The 22,954-nt window shown below is 38.6% G+C and overlaps 1 protein-coding gene across 3 annotated transcripts in view; it reads left to right on the plus strand.

Moving 5' to 3' along the window:
* The window catches only part of myo1d (myosin 1D), a 177,203-nt gene that overhangs the window by 90,841 nt on the left and 63,408 nt on the right, over positions 1-22,954 (plus strand). For 2 of the 3 annotated variants that reach the window (XM_062056916.1, XM_062056917.1), the window contains exons 12-16: positions 1,963-2,033; positions 2,429-2,503; positions 9,592-9,724; positions 9,801-9,967; positions 13,847-14,054. In XM_062056916.1, coding sequence (XP_061912900.1) covers positions 1,963-2,033; positions 2,429-2,503; positions 9,592-9,724; positions 9,801-9,967; positions 13,847-14,054 — 654 coding nt within the window. Of the gene's footprint in view, positions 1-1,962; positions 2,034-2,428; positions 2,504-5,195; positions 5,266-9,591; positions 9,725-9,800; positions 9,968-13,846; positions 14,055-22,954 lie in introns of those variants that run through there. The other variant, XM_062056919.1, reaches the window with a different exon arrangement.

Below are 22,954 nucleotides of genomic sequence, written 5' to 3' on the forward strand. Positions count from 1 at the left end.
ATATGCAGTATGTATATATATAAATACATATATGTTTACATATATATATATACACTACCGTTCAAAAGTTTGGGGTCACATTGAAATGTCCTTATTTTTGAAGGAAAAGCACTGTACTTTTCAATGAAGATAACTTTAAACTCGTCTTAACTTTAAAGAAATACACTCTATACATTGCTAATGTGGTAAATGACTATTCAAGCTGCAAATGTCTGGTTTTTGGTGCAATATCTACATAGGTGTATAGAGGCCCATTTCCAGCAACTATCACTCCTGTGTTCTAATGGTACAATGTGTTTGCTCATTGGCTCAGAAGGCTAATTGATGATTAGAAAACCCTTGTGCAATCATGTTCACACATCTGAAAACAGTTTAGCTCGTTACAGAAGCTACAAAACTGACCTTCCTTTGAGCAGATTGAGTTTCTGGAGCATCACATTTGTGGGGTCAATTAAACGCTCAAAATGGCCAGAAAAAGAGAACTTTCATTTGCAACTCGACAGTCTATTCTTGTTCTTACAAATGAAGGCTATTCCACAAAATTGTTTGGGTGACCCCAAACTTTTGAACGGTAGTGTATATATTAGGGGTGTGGGAAAAAATCGATTCGAATTTGAATCGCGATTCTCAAGTTGTGCGATTCAGAATCGATTCTCATTGGGAAAAAAATATATATATATATTTTTATTTTTTTGTCTTTTTTTTTATTTTTTTTTAATTAATCAATCCAACAAAATAATACACAGCAATACCATAACAATGCAATCCAATTCCAAAACCAAACCCGACCCAGCAACACTCAGAACTGCAATAAACAGAGCAATTGAGAGGAGACACAAACACGACACAGAACAAACCAAAAGTAGTGAAACAATAATTAATATTATCAACAACAGTATCAATATTAGTTACAATTTCAACATAGCAGTGATTAAAAATCCCTCATTGACATTATCATTAGACATTTATAAAAAAAATTAAAAAAGAACAATAGTGTCACAGTGGCTTACACTTGCATCGCATCTCATAAGCTTGACAACATTGTGTTCAATATTTTCACAAAGATAAAATAAGTCATATTTTTGGTTCATTTAATATTTAAAACAAATTTACATTATTGCAATCAGTTGATAAAACATTGTCCTTTACAATTATAAAAGCTTTTTACAAAAATCTACTACTCTGCTTGCATGTCAGCAGACTGGGGTAGATCCTGCTGAAATCCTATGTATTGAATGAATAGAGAATCCTTTTGAATCGGGAAAATATCGTTTTTGAATCGAGAATCTCGTTGAATCTGAAAAAAATCGATTTTGAATCGAATCGTGACCCCAAGAATTGATATTGAAGCGAATCGTGGGACACCCAAAGATTCGCAGCCCTAATATAAATATTAGGGCTGCAACTAACGATTAATTTGATAATCGATTAATCTGTCGATTGTTACTTCGATTAATCTATTAATAATCGGATAAAAGAGACAAACTACATTTCTATCCTTTCCAGTATTTTATTGGAAAAAAAACGCATACTGGCACCATACTTATTTTGATTATTGTTTCTCATCTGTTTGTACATGTTGCAGTTTATAAATAAAGGTTTATTTAAAAAAAAAAAAAAAAATTGCCTCTGCGCATGCGCATAGCATTGATCCAACGAATCGATGACTAAATTAATCGCCAACTATTTTTATAATCGATTAGTTGTTGCAGCCCTAATATATATATATATATATATATATATATATATATATATATATATATATATATATATATATATATATATATATATATATATATATATATATATACTATTTTTTTTAAAATTAGGAATCCATTTAGAATAAAAAGTGTGCACTCCTACAGCTCAGATATGAAAAAATGAAGGTGTAGTGAAGTCATACAATGATTAAAATTGTGTTGATTTGATAGAAATGACCATATTTGTATCATTTCTGCACAGCTCTCACCCACCGACAAGAGTTTGGAGTTTGATCGAGACTTTCGCATCAGACACTACGCTGGAGATGTGGCGTGAGTGTCCCATTTAAACTCTGACACACACACTGATGAGGTCTTCTCTGGGACATGTTCCACATTGCATTCAAGGACGCACACACACACACACACACACACACACACACACACACACACACACACACACACACAAGTGTTAAACGACATGGTCATTGCTTGATGACGGCCCCTAAAGCTGTTGGACACCATTCAAATGAATAAATCACACATGCTAATCCCCCACTCAAGTGCTCGCCTTCAGCACATTTGTGAGGGTTAAGTGCGCCCATGCGCCCCCCCACCAGCCCCAGAGGCTGGATTGATCCCTGAGCTTCTTAGCAGCGGCACTGACTTAATAGGATTAAGTATGAGGAATGATGTGTTTGGATGACAACGTTTACCTACTCTCTCAGATACTCAGTGGTGGGTTTCATCGACAAGAACAAAGACACCTTGTTCCAGGACTTCAAGCGGCTGCTCTACAACAGGTGACAAACAACGTGGTGTTTTTTCCCATCATGCTCTGCTGCTGCTCTTTGCAAACCTCGACAAGTCACACTGGAAATAAAAACAATTAAATTTAAAAAACACATTTTGAAAACTGAATTAGGCTGCTTATGACTGAAAAAAGTTGAATTTTGCCCAAAGTACCTTGGATTTCGTGCGCTGCAGTTTTGCGATGATTCAGTTTTTGGTAGGGCTGTCAAAGCACATTCACGAGTAATGTTACTATATACACTACCGTTCAAAAGTTTGGGGTCACCCAAACAATTTTGTGGAATAACCTTCATTTCTAAGAACAAGAATAGACTGTCGAGTTTCAGATGAAAGTTCTCTTTTTCTGGCCATTTAGAGCGTTTAATTGACCCCACAAATGTGATACTCCAGAAACTCAATCTGCTCAAAGGAAGGTCAGTTTTGTAGCTTCTGTAACGAGCTAAACTGTTTTCAGATGTGTGAACATGATTGCACAAGGGTTTTCTAATCATCAATTAGCCTTCTGAGCCAATGAGCAAACACATTGTACCATTAGAACACTGGAGTGATAGTTGCTGGAAATGGGCTTCTATACACCTATGTAGATATTGCACCAAAAACCAGACATTTGCAGCTAGAATAGTCATTTACCACATTAGCAATGTATAGAGTGTATTTCTTTAAAGTTAAGACTAGTTTAAAGTTATTTTCATTGAAAAGTACAGTGCTTTTCCTTAAAAAATAAGGACATTTCAATGTGACCCCAAACTTTTGAACGGTAGTGTATATATATATATATTTTTTTTTTGAAAGTCCACAACAAACAACTGCAACCAACAAACTTTACACAAAAAAACTGACAAAGACACACATTTTGCCACCGATTAATATTTAATGTTAATATATTAATACGATTATAATTAAAAGAGAGGCTGCAGTAAACAGTCGTATGCTCCGACTTTCATGAAGGCTGAGGAGACACCCTGCTGACACGCACACTCAACAATATTTTAAATTCTATGCCACATTAATATTGCTTGAACTAATCCTTTTCCTTTAATATTATTCTTCTATCTTATTCTGCTGCGTTTAATACGGCACGAGCCGATCAACCAAACCCAACATATCTTACACCATGAGAAGGGTCTCGATTAGAGCTGCAGCTATCTAATATTTTAGTAATCAAGTATTCTATTGAATATCCCGATTGAGTAATCGGGTAAATCATATTTTTGCTTAATTAAGGTTTAATTATACATGTTAAAATGTGCCCTCAATTATTGCGTTTGGCCTAATTGTCTATTTCCTAAACGCCTGTTTTCATTATTGAAGGCTGACACGCACAGCTAAAATGTGTCCGTGGTTGATGGTGCCAATTTGTGTGTGCTAAAAAAACCAGGTGCGCTCACAGCCCTATGTGCTGTGTGGTGTGAACGCGTAAACGAAGTTCTTGTCTCTCGTGCGTTTTTGATGATTATTATACGGTGCCGTTTAAACGTTGGTTTCTCCACGCAAATCCGCTGAGCGGTTTTCAACCTGCCAACAATACATAAACAATATAAAAAGACAAACCACTTAATAATAACAGTTTTAAATTTTAAAAATGCAATACAGTTCACTGCATTCATTGCATGCAAAATAGTAATCAATGTTCATTTTGCCATCATAACATGTTTGAGATGAAAACAAATATATATAAAATTAATTCAAAATTAATATTCGCTGAGAAAGTTCAAATAAAAATATATTCTTAGTATTAAAAATAAAACAATAAGAACAGTTTTCATGCAAGCTCCACTGTGCAATGTTCGCATACTACTGCGTTTTCCTTCCATTTTAGTGTGAAGTGATCCCACACCTTAGACAACTTTCGTCGCTTCTTAAAGGCCTACTGAAATGAATTTTTTTTATTTACGGGGATAGCAGATCCATTCTATGTGTCATACTTGATCATTTCGCGATATTGCCATATTTTTGCTGAAAGGATTTAGTAGAGAACATCGACGATAAAGTTCGCAACTTTTGGTCGCTGATAAAAAAAAGCCTTGCCTGTACCGGAAGTAGCGTGACGTCACAGGTTGAAAGGCTCCTCACAATTCCCCATTGTTTACACCAGGAGCGAGAGCGATTCGGACCGAGAAAGCGACGATTACCCCATTAATTTGAGCCAGGATGAAAGATTCGTGGATGAGGAACGTGAGAGTGAAGGACTAGGGTGCAGTGCAGGACGCATCTTTTTTCGCTCTGACCTTAACTTGGGTACAAGCTGGCTCATTGGATTCCACACTCTCTCCTTTTTCTATTGTGGATCACGGATTTGTATTTTAAACCACCTCGGATACTATATCCTCTTGAAAATGAGAGTCGAGAATGCGAAATGGACATTCACAGTGACTTTTATCTCCACGACAATACATCGGCGAAGCACTTTAGCTACGGAGCTAACGTGATAGCATTGAAACAAAAGAAATAAACCCCTGACTGGAAGGATAGACAGAAAATCAACAATACTATTAAACCATGGACCTGTAACTACACGGTTAATGCTTTCCAGCCTGGCGAAGCTTAACAATGCTGTTGCTAACGACGCCATTGAAGCTAACTTAGCAACGGGACCTCACAGAGCTATGCTAAAAACATTAGCTATCCACCTACGCCAGCCAGCCCTCATCTGCTCAACACCTGTGCTCACCTGCGTTCCAGTGATCGACGGAGCAACGAAGGACTTCACCCGATCAACGATGCGGTCGTCAGATAGCGCGTCTGCTATCCAAGTCAAAGTCCTCCTGGTTGTGTTGCTGCAGCCAGCTGCTAATACACCGATCCCACCTACAGCTTTCTTCTTTGCAGTCTTCATTGTTCATTAAACAAATTGCAAAAGATTCACCAACACAGATGTCCAGAATACTGTGGAATTTTGAGATGAAAACACAGCTTTTTGTATTGGATACAATGTGTCCGAATACTTCCGTTTCAACGATTGACGTCACGCGCATACGTCATCATACATAGACGTTTTCAACCGGAAGTTTAGCGGGAAATTTAAAATTGCACTTTATAAGTTAACCCGGCCGTATTGGCATGTGTTGCAATGTTAAGATTTCATCATTGATATATAAACTATCAGACTGCGTGGTCGGTAGTAGTGGCTTTCAGTAGGCCTTTAATTGACTCGTTTTGCTATGTCTCTTGTTCACTGCTTTCTGCGGCGTCTGCCATTACGAGTTATGTCGGCGAAAAAGTTTTCTAAACTCAAGCGTATTTAAAAGAGCGGTGTTGTGCAGCGCAGGGGGCGTATGATTTGTGACATAAACACGCAGTGCAACACCTAAACAGTCCGTGCGAAACGTGAGCTTTGACTACTGTTTACTAAACGAGGCAAAATGCCGTAAAAAAAAATTAATGAAAATTCCTCGAATATATTTTGTAATCGAATTACTCGAGGAATCGTTTCAGCTCTAGTCTCCATGGTGGCTTCAGCGCTACTTCATTTTTGGAACATTTCGTGTCACCGTGGAGATGCCATTGAGGGAAAACACCGTCGACGGGGCCATTGATTAGGTACCCCACCTTTATAATGGCCGTTTTTCTTTAGGAAACCGCAGAATGAGGCGACATGACCTCTTCTTGTAGCTCAGCCATACATACGTTCACATAGCTCGGTGCTTAACGCTAGGGTGCTGTCGTTTCATGCTAACTTTTTGTCTAATTTAATTTTTTCCAACCTAAAAAATCATGCCATCGATGTAAGATCAACGTACGAACAGGAGGACAGCAGCCGCAACTTGAGAGTCACGGCGGCGCGCTCTTTTTTTCTTCTTTTTTTTTTTACAGCCTGAAGTCCTTTCTTTACTCGTCAAGCTGAGAACAGCAGCACAGCACACTTCCTTTCTTCACAGTAATAGCGCTGTGCGCCACATCCGGTCCGATTGCGCTAACAAAATAAAAGTTTCAAAAAAAGTACCTTAGACAAGCAGAATGTACTTGAAGCACTTATCGATGCATTTACACAATTATTATGCTTTGACCTAAAATATTGGTCAAAATTGTCCAAAGATGTATGTATTGCATAAATAGAGGTGAAGATTTTTGCACTTAATTAACAAACATTTTTAAAAATTTTTACTTTACACAAAAAGCTCACACTCTATGGCGGTAAAATAAGTGTAAACGGTCCAAAAACGGAATTAAAAACAAAATGGAATTGTATTGTTTTTTTGTATATTGCCCTTATTTATTGTTTTTACTAATACAATGTATTTAGTTGTTGTGGTTTATCCATTACTGATTCCATGACTAATTTAATACCGTATTTTGCGGACCATAGGGCGCACCGGTTTATAATGCGCTCTGCCGATGAGCAGGTCTATTTTCATACAAAAGGCGCATTAAAAGGGTCATATTAGGATTTTTTTTTCTAAATGTAAAACACTTCCTTGTGATCCACATAACATGTAATGGTGGTTCTTTGGTCAAAATGTTGCATAGATGATGTTTTACAGATCATCTTCAAGTCGTTTTCTGACCGTCGCTTCAGGATGCGCCGTTTTGTGGGCGGTCCTATTTACGTGCTCCACTTGGACGGCGTATTCTCCCCGTCATCTTTGTCGTAGCGGTGTAGCGTGCAAGGACGGGAGTGGAAGAAGTGTCAAAAGATGGAGCTAACTGTTTTAATGACATTCAGACTTTACTTAAATCATAACGGAGCAGCATCTCCTCATCCGGAAACGCCGGAAATGTGTCCCGTGAAAAACTGTCGGACCAGAACTCTAATAACTAAAGTTCCTTGGGTGAATAATGTAAAGCCACTACACCGGTAGTTTTTAACGCTTCCATAGCGAGTCTACTGACAGATATAAGTAAGAACTTTACACTACTTTATATTAGAAATGGCAACAGCGGAAGGTGAATGCACCATAACAAGAAAATGGAGAAAAAGAAGAAGTTTATCGACTACAATGGCGGACGTGCGCACATTTTTAGGACTTATGCGGATCCCAAATACACATCAGCACGTACCAGAAGGTAAGAAAAGTTGGTTTTGCAAAATATTGCGAAACAAAATGCCATATAATGTCTGCTAATAGGGGCCATTTTGGGGTCCTTATATACACGCCATAATAATACCGTATGTTGAAGCATAGTACGTCTGACTATGGTAGCCGTATGGCTCCGACAATCCATCAGGCGGTGCGACTTCATAGCTTACCAAAGTTGTACTAAAATATTTTGACATATTTTTGAGTGCCTTGTGTGTAATGTTCTGTATTCTCAATGGAACATTTTAATTTTTTATTTTTTTTAATTTTTTATTTACAGAAAGACATCGTTTTGTATTTTATTATTGTTTCTTTTGTTAATATCAGAGTCCGTTCTGCAAAAAGGTCATCCCTAGAAGCACACACCTTATGGACAGGGACCCACAGTTAAAATATACATCATATAATATACAAAATACAGTACAATACCATACATTTCAAAAATCTACTCACCAAATACCCATTTACAATTTCATTTATAAATAAAAAATGAGTCTTTAAATCCACCAAATCAGTCTCAATATCTTATCATACAAATTTTATTAAAAGGTTGCATCTTGAAGATCTGCAATAATCTCATCATACATACTACAACCCTAGACTAACACCCTCGCCCCACCACATCCCGCCTCCCCGGATTTTAATTAATCAAATGTAAATAATCAAATGTATATACTTGTTCTTATGCTTTCTGAACTCACTATGTTCACTGCTCGCTGTACATATCCTACCAAGTCAGACCTACACTGTTTTAATGTCCATTTCTCAGATGATATAATTGTTGATGACTGAAGTGCTGATATCAACCAAACCTAACCCCCCCGCCCCAACCCCCTCCACACCCCACCCCCCGGATTGTAAATAATGTAAATAATTCAATGTATATAATCTGATGATTAACTTGTGTGATGACTGTATTATGCGGATAGTATATATTTATACCATGAATTGATTAACGTGGACCCCGACTTAAACAGGAAAAACTTATTCGGGTTAGTGGTCAATTGTACGGAATATGTACTGTACTGTGCAATCTACTAATAAAAGTTTCAATCAATCAATCAAAAAAAGGTGCAAAAATAAGGAATATGTAAGAAATGCTTCATAGAGTGTAAGAAAATAGTGCAAAGTGTGAAAATGTAAACACAGAGAAACCTGAGAAGAACCACTTTCTTCAGGTTTAGTGGCAGGAAGTTACAGCTGTGCTCTAAAGGGTGAGCGCGGCTAAGGTGGTGTGGCGTTACTGATTATGAGTGCCTTGATCTGACTACGGTCTCTTTTGAGAAAAATCTAAAAAACTGTCCAGTTGACTTTTCCTCTTTTACCCACATTTTCTTCATTTTGACTTTCTCTTCTCTCTCCATGCAAATAATCAACCAAACAAGTTGAAAAACTTATTCAGGTGTTACCATTTAGTGGTCAATTGTACGGAATATGTACTGCACTGTGCAATCTACTAATAAAAGTCTCAATCAATCAATCAATCAACCAATACATAGGTCAAGACCAAAATTATGCAACTAATGTGAATTCCTCAACTATTTAAAGTTTCGGTTTTGTTTACTGGCGTCATCTTGCAGTCTACACGTATCTCTTATGCGTGACTGCCATCTACTGGTCACACTTATCATTACACCATATACCAAATAAAATAGCTTCGAGGTCGGCAAGCAAAACCAGAATTTTTCCGTTACATTAGGCGCACCGGGTCATAAGGCGCACTGTCCGTTTTTGAGAAAATTAAAGGATTTTAAGTGCGCCTTATAGTTTAAAGTTGGGTTTTGGTAGTACCATAAATACTCATTTATGAATAATCGTGTTAGTAATCGTGATTACAATATCAATCAAAATTAATTAATTTCTACATGTCATTCATCATCTATATGTATTCCACAAAACTATCATTATGGTCTATAAAAGTGTTCGTATTCTTGGGTGTCTGGAACAGGTTAATTGGATTTGAATGCCGTATGAACTATGGACGGGATCATGAGCAAAACCGGAGGTACTAGTGTACGTGAAGGGTGACAAATTCTCCATGTTTGTTTGCCTGCGTCCAGTTCCAACGCGGTGCTGAAGGCCATGTGGCCCGAAGGCAAGCTGGGCATCTCGGAGGTCACCAAGCGGCCCCTCACCGCCGCCACGCTCTTCAAAAACTCCATGATCTCGCTGGTGGAGAACCTGGCCTGCAAGGTGACCACTCGCACGCCAAAGACCACCTGGGAGAACTTTTACCATCAAGCCCTCTCTCTCTCTCTCTCGCCTGCAGGAGCCCTACTACGTCCGCTGCATTAAGCCAAACGACGTCAAGTCGCCGCTCATCTTTGAGCGCCAGCGCTGTCGCCACCAGGTGGAGTACCTGGGCCTGCTGGAGAACGTGCGAGTGCGCCGCGCGGGTTTCGCCAACAGACAGACGTACCCGCGCTTCCTGCAGAGGTGAAACACTCCTTTCCTGGTCTTTCATATTTATTCTGCAATTTCCACGGCTTTGTGGAATAGTTCTGGTCTTCTTTGGACTCATTCGGAATATTTAGCTGTCATTAATTGCGGGCCAGATGGGCCATTGGATTTAGGAAAGTACACATCTGCTGTATTCTGATCGTTTTGTACAACTTTGTGTCATTTGTAGTCGACACCTCGCCTTGACAGAGACAGATTCTTTCCCAGAACTGTCAACATCTTGAACTCTAACTTATAATAAATAATTCACCCCTATACAATATCCTACCCTAATACCCTACTGTGCAATATTACCCTTCGAGTGCAATACATCCGACACTGATTGTTATCACTCCGGTACTCTTGTCTTGTTCTGTATATTGTACAGTATTTTGTATATTGTACAGGATTGCTTATTATTTTTATTGGATAGTAGTCTATTTATTTCAATTCTTAGTTTTATCTTTATTATTTCTTGTGTAATTTATTTTTATCCCATATTTGTTCCCACTACCGCACCTTAAAGGCCTACTGAAATGCGATTGTCTTATTTAAACGGGGATAGCAGGCCCATTCTATGTGTCATACTTGATCATTTCGCGATATTGCCATATTTTTGCTGAAAGGATTTAGTAGAGAACATCGACGATAAAGTTCTCAACTTTTGGTCGCTGATAAAAAAGCCTTGCCTGTACCGGAAGTAACAGACGATATGCGCGTGACGTCACCGGTTGTGGAGCTCCTCACATCTGCACATTGTTTACAATCATGGCCACCAGCAGCGAGAGCGATTTGGACCGAGAAAGCGACAATTTCCCCATTAATATGAGCGAGGATGAAAGATTTGTGGATGAGGAAAGTGAGAGTGAAGGACTAGAGGGCAGTGGAAGCGATTCAGATAGGGAAGATGCTGTGAGAGGCGGGTGGGACCTGATATTCAGCTGGGAATGACTAAAACAGTAAAAAAAACACAAGACATATATATACTCTATTAGCCACAACACAACCAGGCTTATATTTAATATGCCACAAATTAATCCCGCATAACAAACACCTCCCCCCTCCCGTCCATATAACCCGCCAATAAAAATCCAGCACCCGCACAACACACTCAATCCCACAGCCCAAAATACCGTTCACCTCCTCAAAGTTCATACAGCACATATATTTCCCCAAAGTTACGTACGTGACATGCACATAGCGGCACGCACGTACGGGCAAGCGATCAAATGTTTGGAAGCCGCAGCTGCGTACTCACGGTACCGCGTCTGCGTATCCAACTCAAAGTCCTCCTGGTAAGAGTCTCTGTTGTCCCAGTTCTCCACAGGCCAATGGTAAAGATTGACTGTCATCTTTCGGGAATGTAAACAATGAAACATCGGCTACGTGTTTGTGTTGCTGCAGCCGGCCGAAATACACCGCTTCCCACCTACAGCTTTCTTCTTTGCTGTCTCCATTGTTCATTGAACAAATTGCAAAAGATTCACCAACACAGATGTCCAGAATACTGTGGAATTTTGCGATGAAAACAGACGACTTAATAGCTGGCCACAATGCTGTCCCAAAATGTTCTCTAAAATCTGTGACGTCACGCGCAGGCGTCATCATACCGAGACGTTTTCAGCAGGATATTCCGCGCGAAATTTCAAATTGCACTTTAGTAATCTAACCCGGCCTTATTGGCATGTGTTGCAATGTTAAGATTTCATCATTGATATATAAACTATCAGACTGCGTGGTCGGTAGTAGTGGGTTTCAGTAGGCCTTTAAGTTGCAGTCCTTAATCTCGTTATATGCAAATATAATGACAATAAAGTCCATTCTATTCTATTCTATTTTATTCTATTGATAATGGAACCTTCAAATTAGTCCCAACCTTTTCCAGTAAGAGTCACATAAAGAACCAGAAAAGCCCTCGCAGAGCGCACACCTCCGCCAGGCTTTATCGCTTAATGGTAAAGAATCCTAAAGAAAGTCTTGAAACCAGATGATGATCCATATCAGCCCCAACATCGAATCACTTGTTTCTTGTTCAGTTTCGGGCATTTCCTGAATGTTTCATCAAAATCCGCCCATAACCTTTTGAGTTATGTTGCTGACTTATTTACTAGCTAGCTAGTTAGATAGCTAGCTAGCTATAGCTCGCTCGTTGGTTAGTCAGAGAAACAAACCCCGGCAAAAACATGACCTAAAAATTGAAGGGTGCTGGCCCACTTTGATACATGTTGTACATTAAAGATCCAATGTAGCTTAAAATATGCTAAGCTAGCTAAAGAAATATAAATATCTTAGCTCTGGCAAAGCAAATTAGTGCAATAGCTATTAGGCTTGACCTTGTTTTTTAGTCAATTTCTGACATTTCCTGACCGTTACATCAAAATCCACCTATAACATTTTGTTGGTATCTAACTAACTAAATGACAAATAACCCCCAGCGGAAACACAACCTAAACATTGAAGGATGTAGGCCCACTTTGATACATTTTGCACATTGTTTGTTGTTCATTTTCTGACCTTTCCTGACCGTTTCATCAAAATCCGCCCATAACTTTTTAAGTTATGTTGCTAACTAGCTAACCGTCCATCCGCCCATAACATTTTTAGTTGTGTTGCTAACTGATTAGCTAACTAACTTGCTATTTAACTCATTAACTAACTAACTAGCAGACAAACGAATCCCGGCGAAAACATAACCTAAAAATTGAAGAGTTTGCTAACTTAACTAACTAGCAGACAAACAAACCCCGGTGAAAACATGACCTAAAAATTGAAGGGTGCTGGCCCACTTTGATATATTTTGTACATTAAAGACGCTAAAAGCGATCCAATGTATCTTAAAATATGCTGAGCTAGCTAAACAAAACATATATGTCTTAGCTTTGACAAAGCAAATTAGTGAAATATGTAAGAATATATCTCATTGATTATTGATTTCATATGCCGAGGACCAGTTAAATAACTGCATTAAATGTCAATGACTGAGTTTTTCATCTATAAAACGTTCATAGGCACAAAACAAGAGCCAAAACGTTTTGTGTGCTCTTTTCCACGCAAAGTTTGCACTTGTCTCTTATTCAAGTTTTGACATTTTTGCAACATTTCATTAAAATCTGCCCATAACATTTTGAGTTTTGTTGCTAACTAACTAACTAAATAGCTAACTTACTGACTATTTAACTAGTAGACAAACAAACCCTGGCAAAAACGTAACCTAAAAATTGAAGGATGCGGGCCCAATTTGATACATTTTGTACATTAAAGATACTAAAAGCAATAGCTTAAAATATGCTAAGCTAGCTCAACAGAACCTAAATATCTTAGCTATTACAAAGCTAACTGAATGACAAACAAACCCCGGCGAAAACATAACTTAAAAAATTATACATTTTGTAAATTAAATATGCTAAAAGCAATCTAAAGTAGCTTAAAATATGCTAAGCTAGCTGAACAAAACATAATTATCTTAGCTCTGACAAAGCAAATTAGTGTAATAGCTAAGAATATATCTAATTGATTATTAATGTCATTTTAATAATGTTTGATTTAGTTTGATTTATAAAAACTGGTGCTGTCAAACAATTAGTTTCTAAAATCAAATTAATAACACTTAATTATTGCATAATTTAGGTATAAGACTCCAATATTTTGACAGTTTGTTAGAATTTTACAAAGATTTTAAATTAAACTGCAAATATTTTACATTTGTGCATAATAATGCGATCATTTTTTAAGAATAATTGTAATGCGTTAACTGATAGTCCCAATAAAAACACAACTGTTGTGTATGGAGACATTTTTTTATATATTAGTCACAATTCCTGGTACAGTTTTTTTAATTAAAAAAAATAAAAGTGTGTGACATTTTTTCTTCCACAGGTACAAGATGATTTCCGAGTTCACCTGGCCAAACCACGACCTGCCCTCAGACAAGGACGCCGTCAAGAAGCTCCTGCAAGGTTGCGGCTTCGACCACGACGTGGCCTACGGCAATACCAAAGTCTTTGTCCGCACGCCGCGCACGCTCTTCAGCCTTGAGGAGCAGCGCACCGAAATGCTTCGAAGAATCGTCCTCTTTCTCCAGAAGGTGAGACTCTTCTTGCTAATGTTACTCAATTTCTAAAATGAACATGCTACCTGTTATCATGCTAACAGCATGTGAATATACTAACCTTTTAGCTGATTTTGTAGGTACACACCTCAGTCAAATACCGTATTTTTCGGAGTATAAATCGCACCGGCCGAAAATGCATAATAAAGAAGGAAAAAAACATATAAGTCGCACTGGAGTATAAGTCGCATTTTTTGGGGAAATGTATTTGATAAAACCCAACACCAAGAATAGACATTTGAAAGGCAATTCAAAATAAATAAAGAATAGTGAACAACAGGCTGAATAAGTGTACGTTATATGAGGCATAAATAACCAATTGAGAACGTGCCTGGTAGGTTAAAGTAACATATTATGGTAAGAGTCATTCAAATAACTATAACATATAGAACATGCTATACGTTTACCAAACAATCTGTCACTCCTTATCGCTAAATCCGATGAAATTTTATACGTCTAGTCTCTTACGTGAATGAACTAAATAATATTATTTGATGTTTTACGGTAATGTGTTAATAATTTCACACATAAGTCGCTCCTGAGTATAAGTCGCACCCCCGGCCAAACTATGAAAAAAACTGCGACTTCCAGTCCGAAAAATACGGTACATGTATTGTTAATGTTACTAAATTGTGAATATTAGCATGGTACCTGTTAGCATGCTAACATCAGCATGTGAGCATACTAACCTTTTGAGCTGATCTTGTAGGTACACACCTCGGTCATATACTATTATATTACATATATTGGTAATGTTACTAATTTGCTAATGTTAGTATGCTACCTGTTAGCATGCTAACATCAGCATGTGAGCATACTAACCTTTTGAGCTGATTTTGTAGGTACACTCCTCGGTCATATACTATTATATTACATATATTGGTAATGTTACTAATTTGCTAATGTTAGCATGCTACCTGTTAGCATGCTAACATCAGCATGTGAGCATACTAACCTTTTGAGCTGATTTTGTAGGTACACTCCTCGGTCATATACTATTATATTACATATATTGGTAATGTTACTAATTTGCTAATGTTAGCATGCTACCTGTTAGCATGCTAACATCAGCATGTGAGCATACTAACCTTTTGAGCTGATTTTGTAGGTACACACCTAAGAGTTATACACCATCATATTACATATTGTTAATGTTACTAAATTGCTAATATTAGCATGGTACCTGTTTCCATGTGCGCATACTAACCTTTTGAGCTGATTTTGTATGTATACCCCTCAGAGTCATATACTATTATATTACATATATTAGTAATGTTACTAAATTACTAATAATAGCATGGTACCTGTTAGCATGCTAACATCAGCATGTGAGCATACTAACCTTTTGAGCTGATTTTGGCGAATAGAGACCTGTCAGCAGATGCTATCTCGCGTCTTTATGGATTATTTTATTACCTCAATTTTCACTTTTTTGAGTGGATTCATGTGGATTATTTAGCCTGTTGCTCAAACCGCAAGTGTAAGTGTAGGGCCTTAAATGTACTTGTGGCTGGCCGCCACATGTAAATAAATGAATTTAGAATCGCTGTTTACACCAGAGGCCCCTCAGTAATTGTACTTCCTGTCAAAAAGACGGCATGGAATCAACACAGGCTGGAGTCCAGGGAGCGCCCCCGCCCCCGCCCATAATGAAATGAATATTTAATCAGTTCCAGTCAGTGTGAGAAATCCCTAAAGGAATTCTCAGCCGCCATCTTAATTGCTTTCCAAAGCGGTCTCTGCGAATCAGCTGTCAGTCTTTCTTCTTCATTTCTGGTTATTTATCCCCCCCCAGCTGTGTGTAAAGTTGTTAGGTTAGAACACTGCCCCCTGCTGGACAATATATTATAGCCAACCAGTGGTGTCCTGGGGGCCATTTGTGGCCCGCAGCTTGTTTTTTATTGACCCATGACACATTCTAAAGACAAAATAAACACATTCCGGATTAGAACCCTACACCAAAAAAAAATAGAATGTGGAGAAAATGCATGTGAATGCTAACGTTAGCTTCCCAACAGTTAGAACGTGAAAAGTAACAAGTTAAATGACTGAGGCATACGCATGCGAAATTAGCTTAAAAAGTTAGCATGCTAACAGTTAGCATGTGTCCTGTACCAAGTTAGATGAGTCTGAGGTGTTCAGCTGTAAAATTGGCTTAAAAAGGTTAGCATAGTAATGTGAACATGCTAGCATTCTAACAGTTTGAATTTGCTAAGTACTCTGCGGCGTTTGGCTGTGAAATTGGCTAAGAATGTTAGCATGCTGATGTTAACATGCTAACATTTAGCGTGTGCCAAGTACTAAGTTACGGTATATGACTCTGAAGCTTTCAGCTGCAAATTGGATAGAAAGCATAGCATGGTAGCATGCTAACATTGACATGCTAACAGTTTGCATGTGTCAATTACCATGTTATATGATTCTGAGGTGTTTGGCTGTAAAATTGCCTGAAAAACTTAGCATGCTAACGTTAACATGCTAACAGTTAGCATGTGTCAAATACCAAGTTATGTTACTCTGCAGCGTTTGGACGTAAAATTGGCTTAAACAAGTTAGCATGCTAACTAGAACATGTTACCAGTTAGCATGTGTCAAGTACCAAGTTATATCTCTCTACGGCGTTTGGCCATACATTAGCTTAAAAAAGTTAGCATGCTAACGTTGACTTGCTAACACATAGCATGTGTCAAGTACTAAGTTACCATATATGACTCGGAAGCGTTCGGCTGCAAAATGAGCTAATAACTTCAGCATGCTAACACTATGTGTCAAGTACCACGTCACATTACTTTTGGGTTTGGCTGAAAAATTAGCTTTAAAAATGTGCATGCTAAGAGTTAGCATGCGCCAAGTACCAAGCTATAATACTCTGCGGCCTTTGGCTGCAAATTGTCTAAAAAAGTTAGCATGCTAGCCTTAACATGTTAACAGTTAGCATGTGTCAAGTACCGAGTTTTACTACTCTGTGGAATTTAGCCGCAAATTGACTTTAAAAAGTTAGCATGCTAGTGTTAACAGTTAGCAAGTGTGAAGTACCAAGTTACAGTATATCTCTCTGTGGCATTTGGCCGTAAATTGGCTTAAACAAGTTAGCATGCTAACTAGAATATGTTACCAGTTGGCATGTGTCAAGTACCAAGTTGTATCTCTCTACGGCGTTTGGCCATACATTAGCTTAAAAAAGTTAGCATGCTAACATCTTAACAGTTAACATGTGTCAAGTACCAAGTTATATTACTCTGTGACATTTGGCCACAAAATTGTTTAAAACAAAAAGTGCTTGCTAATGCTGACATGTTAACAGTTAGCATGTGTCAAGTGCTAAGTTAGGCTGCAAAATTAGCCGAAAAAGTTATCATTCTAACGTTAATATGCTAACAGCATGTGTCAAGTACTAAGTTAGGCTGCAAAAGTGACTAAAAAAGTTAACATTCTAACAGTTAGCATGTATCAAGTACTAAGCCATATTACTGAGGGAATCAGTGGTCTCGCCTATCAATCAATCAATCATTAAACTGTATTTATATAGCCCTTAATCACAGGTGCCTAAAATGGCTGCACAGACCACAATGACGTCTTCTGATGTGTAACCCACATGTAGTTTAGTTTAGTCTTTATTTGAAGGGACAATGCACGGAAACATTAAGATCAAAGACAGATATGTTCTGTACCAGATTATAGCTAGATAGCTAATTTCCATCTGCAGTCCCTGGCTACCTAAATTAAAAGTATACAAAAATCATGCAATAAAATTATGACAATAAAACCATACTATAGCCTGTAATCAAATTAAGAAATGTCATAAAATGCCCTTTCATGGACACATACTTAATATTCAACACAACCACACCTTATTTACATCATCACACAAAGACAATACATGCTCTTGTTCACATCTGTCATCATTTGTAAAAACAACCATGATTTTAACAGACACACCTCACAATTTACAGCAAAAATTCTCTCATGGATAAATATAATACACATTAAGTTGATGTGTCAAACATAGTGCCCACCTTAGTGACCGTGTGAGCAGCTTTGATTGCTCCAAAGCCACTTTTTAAACTTCAATTGTGAATGAAGAGTAATCTGTTAGACTTTTCAAGTTTGTTGTGAGGTCATTCCATTCCTTAATGGCTTTTTTGAAAAGGCTGATTGTGCAAAAGATGTTTTACATCTGGGTACGCTACACTGCCCCCTGGTGGAGGCTCGTGTGTTTCTAATTGTCACAGCAGATGTAAACTGGACAAAGTGCTTAAGTGGCGTTGGTGCAGTGTTATTTAAGATTCGATGGGCCATTCGTATTGATGCTAATCTTTGAATGTTAGCTAAATTTAACAATCTATATTTTTGGAGAACTAAACAGTGATGGTGGTGTTGTGGTTTTCAGTCAAGGATTTTGAGCGATTGTTTGTGCAAAGTTTCCAATGGCCTCAGTGTCATTTTGCTTGCCTGCGTAGTAGTAGTGGCCAATACTACTGTAGTATAGATCATTTCAGTTCCTTTAGCTTATATTGAATGTACAAATGCATCAAAGTGAACCCTGCATTCTTCAATTTTTATTTATGCGGCCCTCGCTGGAAAAAGTTTGGACACCCCTGATACAAACAAACACAGTCCGGCCTTTGACTATGACGAGCGATGTAACACAAGCTAGGCCCGCGCAATATAGACGATATGAATGATATCAATTTGATAGCTTTTGATACTATTTTCTTATTGTGATAAGCGAACTAACGTGTCCTCAACACAGCATGGCGTCCTTGCTAGCGTGCTAACGGCTAACATCCCTCCACAGTCCGGAGGATGAGGAATAGCTAAACACGCTGCACTACACACCGTAGGGGGGATTCAAGAAGCCATGCTAACTGCTAAGCTACAGAGCTTGAATGTAAACAAGGGTGGGCGGAGTGATACAAATACCCACAGTAACGATAACAAGTATGGTATCAGTTAGAGATGTCCGATAATGGCTTTTTTGCCGATATCCGATATTCCGATATTGTCCAACTCTTAATTACCGATTCCGATATCAACCGATACCGATATATACAGTCATGGAATTAACACATTATTATGACTAATTTTGTTGTGATGCCCCGCTGGATGCATTAAACAATGTAACAAGGTTTTCCAAAATAAATCAACTCAAGTTATGGAAAAAAATGCCAACATGGCACTGCCATATTTATTATTGAAGTCACAAAGTGCATTATTTTTTTTAACATGCCTCAAAACAGCAGCTTGGAATTTGGGACATGCTCTCCCTGAGAGAGCATGAGGAGGTTGAGGTGGGCGGTGTTGGGGTGGGGGTTGGGGGGGTGTATATTGTAGCGTCCCAGAAGAGTTAGTGCTGCAAGGGGTTCTGGGTATTTGTTCTGTTGTGTTTATGTTGTGTTACGGTGCGGATGTTCTCCTAAAATGTGTTTGTCATTCTTGTTTGGTGTGGGTTCACAGTGTGGCGCATATTTGTAACAGTGTTAAAGTTGTTTATACGGTCACCCTCAGTGTGACCTGTATGGCTGTTGATCAAGTATGCATGCATTCACCTGTGTGTGTGAAAAGCCGTAGATATTGTGTGATTGGGCCGGCACGCAAAGGCAGTGCCTTTAAGGTTTGTTGGCGCTCTGTACTTCTCCCTACGTCCGTGTACACAGCGGCGTTTGAAAAAGTCATACATTTTAGTTTTTCAAACCGATACAGATAATTTTCGATATTACATTTTAAAGCATTTATTGGCCGATAATATCGGACATCTCTAGTATCAGTAAATGGTCGATATTTTTTATTGTCACAAAATCAGGAAATAAGTTCTTAGTAGTAATTGTAGTTTTTGCTCATGTTTACTTATTTTGCACTATTTACTTTATTTTGCTAAACAATTATTTTGTAGCAAATAATTTCAACATTTAATTAATTTTGTTACATGGCCATCCTGTGTTTTTGTTGGATTATAATTGTGATTAAAAATTGAAATCATTCAATGGTATTAGCATGTCCGATACTGCCCGTGTAACTACTTTGTATCGGATCCATACCCAAATCCCGCTTGGGATGGTCTCCAGCTGGCCCCACTATGGACTGGACTCTCACTATTATGTTAGATCCACTATGGACTGGACTCTCACAATTATGTTAGATCCACTATGGACTGGACTTTCACTATTATGTTAGATCCACTATGGACTGGACTTTCACTATTATGTTAGATCCACTATGGACTGGACTTTCACAATATTATGCTTGACCCACTCGAAGTCCATTGCATCCGGTCTCCCCTATTATGTTGGATCCACTATGGACTGGGGGGGGGGTCACCCACATCTGCGGTCCTCTCCAAGGTTTCTCATAGTCATTCATATTGACATCCCACTGGGTTGTGAGTTTTTCCTTACCCTTATGTGGGATCTGAACCGAAGATGTCGTTGTGGCTTGTGCAGCCCTTTGAGACACTTGTGATTTAGGGCTATATAAATAAACATTGATTGATTGATTGATTGATTGATTGATTGATTGATTGATTGATTGAAATTTGTAGTATCGCCCAAAACTAATGTCAAATATTGAAAGAAGAATAAGTGTTTATTATTTTTAACAGAAGTGTAGCTATAAACCAGTGGTTCCCAACCGCCGGTCCGGGGACCGGTACCGGTTCGTGACACATTTGCTACCGGGCCGCAGACAAACATTAAATAATTTATAAATGACCACATTTTCTCCAACTTTGAGACACACCAATAAGCTTGTTTATAGATGTACAATAAAACTACTCATTGGAATTTTCCATTTGTTATATTTTTTCCACTTAGTGACATGATACAATGCACATTAATGAACATATAAAATATATATGTGACAGATTGTAGCCAAAGGCTGATTTCCATTTGCATCTCATCCCAAAGAAACAAGTCCAGGGCTCCCACTAATTCAGCGTTATAGTGAGTTGTATTTTTCATGCACTTATTTTTGCTGTATTTATCGGGCACAAGTGGAAAGCCGGTCCCTGAAAATAATGTCTACATTGAACCGGTCCGTGGTGCAAAAAAGGTTGGGGACCACTGCTATAAACAACATAAAGTAATCAGATACTAACAGTACATGAACAAGTAGATTAATAATAGGTTCCAGAAAATAACAACAGGAAATGATGTAATGTGTAACTGCACATGTCAAATAGGAGCCTTTGTAACCTGGTTTATGGAAGTCTGTTATTGTTTACATCAAAAATGCAATATGGTTGTAAATGGTGATGATTTGACGCCATATTCCTAACACAAGTTGTTATGAAGTTGTTATGTCAAAGTAATTGTACATCCTTGAGGTGCACCCTGCCAATCAATACTAATCAATACTGTCATGGCGCCTAATTGACGCATGACCTGACTTCAGAGGAAGTCCTTGGTCCACCATGGCTGTTGAATAACGCTTCACGATTGATTTATGCTAACGCGCCGGGCTAAATTGTGTCGCACACCGCGCCGCGGGCGGCCTCCCGGTCACGCTTCTAGTCCTCCTGTGAAAGGATGATCACGTGGTCACGTAGGAGCGTTCCATTGTTCCCCGTCAATCCCCTCAGGCTCCTTTTTGTCAGTAATGAGAGCTTTGTTGTCCCCAGTGATGAGATTTATTTCACTTGACGACCTTTTTATTCCTCCTCTCCAATTGACCTCTGCACCCCCCCCCCCCCCCCCTCCCTCCCCCGGTGCGTTAATTAGCGGTTTGCTTGGGTAAACATTTGACGTGCACTTTGTGGATGGCAGCCAGCAGGCGTTTTTCATACCCTACTACTCGTGTCGCAACTATAAATAGTATAATTGGTCTATAAAATTGTTGTAAGTACACCTCTGCATAACATTGTATCCTTATTAACATTAAAGAAAACAACAACAAAATATAGTACTTACAACAAAGAATAACTTTATTAACATAGATTTTTTAGTCCGTAACAGTGAAGATTTAAAGGCCTACTGAAATGAGATTTTCTTATTTAAACAGGGATAGCAGATCCATTCGATGTGTCATACTTGATCATTTCGCAATATTGCCATATTTTTGCTGAAAGGATTTAGTAGAGAACATCGACGATAAAGTTCGCAACTTTTGGTCGCTGATAAAAAAGCCTTGCCTGTACCGGAAGTAGCGTGACGTCACAGGTTGTGGAGCGCCTCACATCTGCACATTGTTTACAATCATGGCCACAAGCGGCGAGAGCGATTCGGACCGAGAAAGCGACGATTTCCCCATTAATTTGAGCGAGGATGAAAGATTTGTGAATGAGGAAAGTGAGAGTGAAGGATTAGAGGGCAGTGGAAGCGATTCAGATAGGGAAGATGCTGTGAGAGGCGGGTGAGACCTGATATTCAGCTGGGAATGACTAAAACAGTAAATAAACACAAGACATATATATACTCTATTAGCCACAACACAACCAGGCTTATATTTAATATGCCACAAATTAATCTGCATAACAAACACCTCCCTCCTCCCGTCCATATAACCCACCAATACAAATGAAACACCTGCACAACACACTCAATCCCACAGCCCAAAGTACCGTTCACCTCCGTAAAGTTCATACAGCACATACATTTCTCCAAAGTTACGTACGTGACATGCACATAGCGGCACGCACGTACGGGCAAGCGATCAAATGTTTGGAAGCCAAAGCTGTACTCACGGTAGCGCGTCTGCTATCCAACTCAAAGTCCTCCTGGTTGTGTTGCTGCAGCCAGCCGCTAATACACCGATCCCACCTACAGCTTTCTTCTTTGCTGTCTTTATTGTTCATTAAACAAATTGCAAAAGATTCACCAACACAGATGTCCAGAATACCGTGGAATTTTGCGATGAAAACAGACGACTTAATAGCTGGCCAC

Source organism: Entelurus aequoreus, linkage group LG08, assembly GCF_033978785.1.
Source record: "Entelurus aequoreus isolate RoL-2023_Sb linkage group LG08, RoL_Eaeq_v1.1, whole genome shotgun sequence".
Classification (NCBI taxonomy): domain Eukaryota; kingdom Metazoa; phylum Chordata; class Actinopteri; order Syngnathiformes; family Syngnathidae; genus Entelurus; species Entelurus aequoreus.